Source organism: Dioscorea cayenensis, chromosome 18 (genome assembly GCF_009730915.1).
Source record: "Dioscorea cayenensis subsp. rotundata cultivar TDr96_F1 chromosome 18, TDr96_F1_v2_PseudoChromosome.rev07_lg8_w22 25.fasta, whole genome shotgun sequence".
Classification (NCBI taxonomy): Eukaryota; Viridiplantae; Streptophyta; class Magnoliopsida; order Dioscoreales; family Dioscoreaceae; genus Dioscorea; species Dioscorea cayenensis.
The window spans coordinates 17897528-17906468 of NC_052488.1; the positions used below are offsets into that span (position 1 = coordinate 17897528).

General features: G+C 36.4%; 1 protein-coding gene across 1 annotated transcript; it reads right to left on the reverse strand.

The window, feature by feature from the left end:
* Positions 1–3727: 3727 nt before the first annotated feature.
* LOC120282293 (probable RNA-dependent RNA polymerase 1) lies at positions 3728–8920 on the reverse strand. Its single transcript, XM_039289069.1, has 3 exons — positions 8392–8920; positions 5899–6049; positions 3728–4827 (listed from the first exon to the last, which is right to left on the reverse strand). Exons 1-3 carry the CDS (start codon positions 8823–8825, stop codon positions 4024–4026), a joined length of 1389 nt encoding a protein of 462 aa, XP_039145003.1. The 5' UTR covers positions 8826–8920; the 3' UTR covers positions 3728–4023.
* Positions 8921–8941: the final 21 nt, after the last annotated feature.

Sequence of the window (8941 nt, forward strand, 5' to 3'; positions counted from 1 at the left end):
CATCCTTCCAGAACCACTACTGCTGCTAAAAGAATGCCTTGCACTCACATTGCTGTTACACCGCAGGACTTTCCTCCCATTCGAACCTTGTCTCCGAAGCTCTGGCCATGACTCTGAGAATGACCTCCCAACAGCATTCTCTCCTCCTTTGCCACCACTTCGCCAGTGTATAAAGTATAAACCCCCAGTGTATTATAATATATATATAATATATAATATATATTATATTATATATATTAATATATAATATAATTATTATGTCATCCGGTTCAACCAAACCGGGTCATCCGGTCGGACCAATTGACCCATGACCCAATTGATTGGCCGGTTCACTTCCCGGTCCGGTTCTGAAAACATTGTCTGAAGTGAAAAAATTTATTAGTTCTCCATCTCTCTTAAAAATGATGCATAGATTCCTTACTCTATGTTAAATGCAATCTTTGACTACTACGATTATTGTAGAAATTGTGTATCTTGCTACTCTCCAACATGAAAATTTTAAAGATTGAATTTGTGAGTGCAACATGGTTTGAAATGGGGCTTTGTTGTATCCTCAAGGTTATTTCTAGGTTCCCTTATGCATAGTAGATTTTGGTGGGGATAAATTAAGCCCAAAGAAGAGTGGTGCTATGCATTATACCATGAAGCCTTTCAAAAATTTAATTTCTTCTCTCTTTCTAGTAATCTTTAGGCTTACTTTTAACCATGGATTTTTCATCGAGGAAGATGGCGACTCATTTCTAAAAGTGGGATCATTTTGATGGAGGAAATTTTCATTTCTAAAAGTGGGATCATTTTGATGGAGGAAATTTTGTTCATTAGCAAAAAAAGATGCATATTCTTCTCACAATGCTTAACATCATTTATATCTTATCCAGTGTTCATCTAGTAGAAAAGGAGCTAAGAATAGGAAAAAAAAAAACCAAGAAAGCAGAAGTGGGACAATGAGGATTATGTTTGTAGGGGTTGTTTTTGAACATGTTTCCTTCCCTTTTTGACACATATGTTCATATTATTACTGCAAAAGAAAATTGTGAAAATTAGAAGCAAGATATATGAGTGAGGATGCAACCACTAAAAAGTTATTGGTGAATAAATGAAAGTACTTCAAGACAATTAATAACAAATATACCATGGAGCATTTTTGAGAAATTGAGAAGCTATTGAATCATTTTAAATAGTATGATATGAAAATAGATGATTATATTATTGTATCCTCATTCAATGATAAACTTCCTCCCATAAAGAAAGTAATCAAAATAGCTTTAAAATATAAAAATTATATATATATATATATATATATATATATCTTATGAAGATATTACTAACAGTTTTAGTCTTGAATAGGAACATAGATCAAAAAATGAAAAGGAACAAAACCTCAAGACTCAGACGTACATATCTTAGACAAAAGAAAGTCAAGCAGACCCAACAAGCCTTTCAAGAACAAGAAGAAATCCCTCAAGGCTTAAGGTCAACAATTCAAAAATAAAAAAGGTTTATGGTATAATTGTGTGAAGCCTAGGCATGTCAAAAAGGTGTTGTTTTCTTAAAGTGAAAAAAATTGCACCAACAGGCTCCAACGAGAAATTTATAGCAACATAATCTAAAGTTAATCTCATGAAGAATGATGGTGCATGATGTGGATAGATAGTATGGCCACCAAACATGTGTACAAGGATAAATAATTTTTCAAGACTTTAAAGTTGTGAGGATGATGGCAATGTCATATATGCTGAAACCCATCTACGTTTCAAGTGAAAGGCAAAAGAAAATGGACCTTGACTTTATTTTTGGAAAAGCCCTTACACTCACAAATGTGCATGATATCTCGGAAGTTAGAAAAAAATCTAGTTTCTGCAACTTTGTCGGACAAACGTGGCTTCAAACTTATATTTAAGACAGATAAATTTATTCTAAGGGTGGTATTTTTATGGGCAAAGGCTATGTATGTGTGGAAATGTTCAAACAATATTGCTTCTATTTATAAACTTGACTCATTTGATTTACGGCACAATTGATAGGATATATAAATAAAAATAAAATGCGTGTTATGGATAAAACTAGTTTGATACCTTATATTGATATTAAGAAGATAAATGTAAAACACGCATGGTTACCAAAAACTTCCCATGAACGTAGAAGTAGCCATTCAGCATATCAACGACATGCAAAGAGCCCCATTGCTTCCATCTCTCAGTGAGGATTGTCCTAACAATCTCGAGGGGGAGGGGGGGTTACCTTAATTCCCTCGAAACTTTCCGCATTCGCATTCATTCCATTGCGCTCTATCTTACATTTTCACCAAGTTGAACAAAGCCATTGTTAGTCACGGTGGGTGTATTGTGGGTTAGATTTCACTTAATCTCCATGCAAACACTCACACAATCACACACAAACCAAAGAAAGTACACAAAATTGGTAACCCAGTTAGGCACAACACTTGCCTACATCTTAGGGGTCAAGACCAAAGATAAAAATCCATTAAAAGAGGGGAATAAAAATGAGTACAACTCTCACACTCATTATTACAAAGATAAATAAGAACTCTTTCTAGATTGCCCGATACACACTCTCTCTTACCCACACACTTGGGTCTCTCTAGCAGGGTCTTTTATATAGGCGTTTCAACGTCTCAAATATAACACCTCCCTCTTTTATAATCTCCGTGACTCCTAATTTGGACACTTTCCAAAATTAGAGTTGCAACTCCTGTTGTAAAAGAACTTGCAACGCGGCCCACCTATTGACCTTGATTGAGTCACAGCTTCCATTGCAACGCTATTTGCAGATGCCTCCAGTCCTCCTGACTGTGTCCAAGTTTTAGTCAATGTAGTCGAATCCTCTCGATCTCAACCTACCAGCTACTAGCTCGCCTCCTCACGTCCTTATCAGCAGTACTCTTGCAAGGGTCGCACCCACAAGGCGCTTCTCTATTATTCCAAAGATGATCTTCAAAGGATCTTCAATGATCTTCGACTCTTTCACTAAACTTGATCTCCAAGACATCCAGGTTTAATCTTCATAATGTTTCCAAGCTTAATCTTCATTCATTCAAGTTTGATTTCAATTTTCAAGTTTCTAAACTTGATCTTCATTCGTCCAAGTTGGCCTTCACAATATTTGTCTCTAAGTGGTTACTTGATTGATTCACTTACCAAACATAAAGTGTCTTCATTTAGTCTTTGATTGCTTGCTCTTTGAATTGCAATCCACTCGCCTTATATAGCTCCTCCAAATATAACTTTGATCATACAAAAAATCTTCTTCATGCCTCCACGGCAAGTCATCTTGCCATGTCACCAAGCTTGCCATATCATCTTGATTTGGTGTCAAATGATACCAACTAACGTGCTTCCACACTAACAGTTGTGAATGGAATTTAGTTTCTCCGAGAACTCAACCTGAATCAATGGAGACTCTTCACCTAACCAGGAAGAAGTCCCCACAATGTTAAACCAAGACCGTCCATTGAAGCTGGACGGCCCTGAGGCCTTGATTATGGAAGCATAGGTCCAGCCTTCACCAACCATGGCATGAGCAAGGACAGCGAGAATCCATTAGCCAGAAAACAACGATGACAAGCGTTCAAGGCTCTCACCAGAGGATGAGAATATCCGTATGGCAGATGTAGTTGATCTCCAAAAAAATACTTCCCTTCGTACATTGGTCTAGCATTTGCATAAACTAGATATCAACATCAACTTCATACACTCTGATGGGTAAGTATTCACTCCACGAACATAGTTTGCATAAACAGGCTTTATACACACCACATACATCAGGTTTTACATCAACTTCCCACACTCTAATGGGTAAGCATTCACTCCACAAACATAGTTTGCATACACAGGCTTTATGCACACCACATACATAAGGTTTGTCTCTAAAACAACCAGTTGCTATACAAATTCGAGCTCAAACTATATACTATTTTGAAATCATATTAATCTTTTGATTATTTGGGTTATCATTGACACAGTGATCAAGTTCGCATCACCGTATATGCAGGCTGCTCTGCATTCAGCGCTGCAGTGATTGAGCAGTTCTCCTCATTCTCATGTTCTTCTGCTTGATCACAATCAGTTTGTCATAGACACACCACGCAAAGCTTAAGAAATGAGGCCGGTTTAATTCCTCATTATAGATACCCCCCCAATAGTCAGGATGGTAGGTAACGTGATACCAGGCAGATGCCTTTGCAAAAGCATCGTCTTCATCCTCATCATCATGCCTCTTCTCATTAAACCATCCTCTTGCTTCCTTCCTCAACGACCTCACAGCTAATATTACAGCTTCACCATCTTTGTGCCTATTGAAAGGTTTGGATGCGTTCATTACACTTCCACTGAGAATCTCAGCTTCAGTTTTGATCTCATAGTGATCCATGAGATTCCCTAACTTGGTATCGTAGTCATTCTTGAAAAAGGAAGCTTCATCAATGTACTCTATGAAGCCATCAACCTCCATATCTGAGTCATAGGATCGCGCTGCTACTTCTCTAGTGAATGCCTTTATACGGCATGAATTGGGAGCATGGTCTTTAATCTCTCTGAAGAGCTTTCCGATCACCCCCTCAGATATATATGTAACTTTATCTTGTTTTTCCATGAAATCTGGATATTCCTTCACATGAAGATTTGGTGGGATTACGGCAGGGACGCCTGTCTTGGGGAAGTCAACAGCGATAGAGAATAATCTGGCAAGTTCTAGGCACGCCTCACTTCGAGCCTTCAATGGCTCTTTATCAGCAAAGACTGTGTGAGCATTTGCAATGATTCCTAAGCTGTCATTCAATATATAATTTACAAAATACTTCTCGACTTCCTGCAGTAAATGAGCAAACACATTACTCAATGTGGCAGATCATAAGGTTGCATCTGTTTCGAAGAAAAATAGAAACGTATTATAATCTATGCATGTCTAAGAAACAGCAAGCACAGAGAAGTAAAACAGGAAGAATAACTTGAGAGAAAGTATGATGCATAAACTTCATAAAAACTATTTCTTCAGAGGCACTTGAAAGTTCCTCACAGATCTTATTACAACCTTAGGCAAAAAGTGCACCAATGGTCTTGAACTATACTTAAAGTTCACTTTGGTCACTAAACCTCAAAAAGGTACAACTTGATCCCAAAGGACCCAAACTATACACTTGTGTTCAAGTTGGTCCTTTCATTAAAACATGATACTGACATGGTGAAAAATTTTGTTTAGTCAGCACTAAAATGGCATTTCCTTCCTTGATAGTGATGTGTTCTGTGATAGCTGTTGTGGTCATAGTATGTCAGCAATGGGCCATGTCCACTGCCATGTAAGTTTTTATTTTTTTACTGTGCTAGAAATCAACATATTTATTTTTTGAAAGAAATCTGCACTTTCTCTGTGTTAATGTGTCGCATATAATTTTTTTCTGAAGTATGATGATGTTGCAATAAACTGGCAAATAAAACACCTTGAAAGTAAAAAGTAGTGGTGGCTAACAAAATTCTTGGGCATGTCAACAGCAGAGTTAAACAGAGGACTTAAAGTGTGGTTCGAGGAACAATTTGCATTTTTCTGGGTAGAGACACCAAAGTGAAATTTCAGAGTAGTTCTAGACTGTTTTTGCACTTCCACCATTATTATATACTAAAATTACCAAATAACTCAGTTCCTTCTGTGTTTTGTGTTACCATTGGCATAATTTCTAATTTTACTACACTGCTCGCGGATCATTACAGAGAAAATACAAATTTGTGTGGAGTCCTCTTAAATTCAATTATGGAAATATAAGAATGGAATTCATAATAAACAACACCTAATCATAAATCAAAATGACTGAAGTAAGTTGAGAACTATAGCCAAATTCACATTTATCTACCAGGATAAGAAGTGATCAAAGTGTTAGACTTCTACCTCAATTGTAACATCATGATCAAGGATCTCAGGTTTTGCTGCGGTGTAATCCATAGGTTCATCCTGACAAGGGGGAATGAGCATTGGATCCCAACTCACAAAGTATATGTCTCCATCCAAGTCGCTCCCTGAACACTCATTCGGATGCGGTCTGAAATAATACCAATCCCAGTTTAGATACTATGACATAGAGTAAGAACCAATATGCTTACATGTGGAGGTTAAGTTTTTTAGTTGTGCTATTTTCAGACAATAAAGTAAAAGGGGAAATGCAATTATATATCGAAAAAAAGTAATCTGATACTGCAAGCAATATGATTGCAACAAATACTCCATAAGTTATGCAGATTTAGCCATTTAGGAAATACATGTGTAATATCGAGTTGAATTCTTATGATAAAAAATTCATGAGGTAAAAACTGACAAAAAAAAAGGGGAAAAATTGGGAATCAAGCAAGCATTACTAGATTGATCATGTACTTGAATTTAAAATAGTAATTTACTCTAATGAATTCAATTACATGTCTCAGTGCAATAATCTAAAAGTTGCCCTTTGCACTCTAGCAAATGTATATAGTAAAATCTAGTAAAAACTCATATTCAAAGTAAACCTAGTATAAGCTTTAATAATTAGACATAATTAACAATCACTTTCTGAGTGTGGTCAATTCACAAATCTGATCTGTGTTCAGAGGTGAGAAACTAACATCACCAGCAGAAGGATTGTTGAATGCATAATTTAACCAATGTTATGATTGTCATAAGCCTCACGGCACAAATCACAAAAGTTTTAAACTTCATAGTTAACTCGTGATGCGTGTGAGTGTGTGAGCATGCATGTTTATAGAGAGAGCGAGGATTAAAATTTTACCGTGAAGTGTGTAATCTAGCCCATGCATGTGGAATGATATTAAATATAATCAGCATACGCATGATGAAATATGAATATATGCCACAATCTAGCACATCAGTGGGTTGCACTTATTTTTCTCTATGTTATTGATGGGATAAACACAATAACGAACATATGGGTATCAGGTTTCACACCACAGACATATGCAAATTCCATAAATCACTTTATGGATTGAAACAAGTTGGAGGAAATTGGTTTTCTATCTTCTCTCCAGCTTTGATGCAGATCAGCTTTACACAATGCAATGCCAATCAATTTTCCTTATTTTTATGTACTGGGGCTCCTCTTACATTTTCATTCTTATTTATGTTGTCAATACTATAATAATAGGAAATGACACTTGCCTTACTGATATCACCTAAACCAATTTTCCAACACAATGAAATTTTAATCAAAGGTATAGCTTACCTTAAATGTTATGGTGGAAAACATTCGTTCCTTTATGAACTTTTATCTTATGCATAGTTTGTTTTTTGATCTTCTTCATGATTCAAGCCTTTTAGAAGCCAACATTAAAGATGCTCTTAACGAGCAAAACTTGAGCTTACCAAATCAAATCGTGACTTAAAAGAAAATCCAACTATATATGCCAACTTTTTCGTCCATCTCATTTATCTCATTATCACCCAGCCACATATTAGCTTGATGTTAGCATCATAGGTCAGTTCATGCATTAATCTCACCCTCAACATCTAGCTATCACTCTTTTTTTTCCCCTTCGATATTCAAAAAGTCCAAGCCAAGGTGTTCTCAGTACATCTACTAACTCTTTTGAGTTTGTTGGTTATTGTGATTCCAATTGGACTAGTTGTCCTATAATGTGTCATTCTGCAACTGGCTACCATGTTTTTCCTTTGTAAGAGCCCTATTCAATAAAATAGAACAAAACCGGCTGTTGTACTACATTATTCAACCGACACAGTGCATCATGCTATGGCTCCAGCAACTCTGGAAATTGCTAGTCACAAACTTTGCTCAAGGATTCGAATTTTTCTCATACTTTTCTTATCAAATTGGTTGTGCCAAGCAAGAAGCTCAACAATATTGTTGCCTAGAGAAAAATTCAATTATTCTTTCTATGCAACAAGTGGGTCATTAAGCATCTTCACAAACCAAATAAAGGGGGAGAATTAACAATATTAAAATTAATGGGACAATGACAACAATTCCAGTAAGGCATAATACGGAGCCAAATATTCTCATGTCATCCAAAATACATTATACTATTTTCAGCTAGGTTTCAAAGTTTAAAGGTTAGGTACTATCTTGTGCATCTTGTAAACAGAACCCATTTTCAATTCCCATTTTATCTTGTTTGTGAAAACTCTTTTTGTATTTCTATCAGTCCCGGAAAACCTTCCCTGGTGACCAAGGTCATGCTAAGCTATTAACTCCTTTCTCATTTTAGTTCTCAATCCTTTAGGCAGTAGCACCATAAAATTATCTCGAGTATATTGGCTGAGCAAAATAAGCACCAGAGAAGTTCTGACAAAATAAGGAAATAAAACATATAGATTTTACGTAAGTTAAACTAGAGACAGATTTTATCATAAAATTTAGACCAGAAATTGTACACCTACCTCTTTCCTTTTTGCGGAAAAACAACACAGTCAACCATATGATGCAAACAAGGAACATCAATAGCCTGCAGGACACGGATATCACCAGGATGGAGGCAAGGGTTCTTTGCAACAATTACTTTTCCTTTAACAACAGCAGTACCTACTTTGAGTTCACTTCCACTAAATTTAGAGAGACCATCATCATAAACATTTTTGTTTCCAGTGCGAGAAACTTGTACAAATACCTCACCGTAGTCCAAAGTACGGGTTTCGTCCAAACATCCCATTAAAGACCTTCCTTTTGGAATAAATATCCTTGATCTGGTTCTCAGTTCCAGCAGCTTTGTTGCTCTAAATGTTTGCAGCAACATTGAAAGAAATGGTTCTACATCAGGCTTATAACCACACAACAACATTTCTTTGAGTATATTGGTTGTTTCTCCTGGAGACATTATCTCAATTGCTTCTTGAGCACTGGCTGGATCTACCAAGATATTATCCAATTGTTTGACAGCTTCTCCTTGCTTCCTTTCAAATATAGCATCTCTAACACAGCAGCCAGCCAACT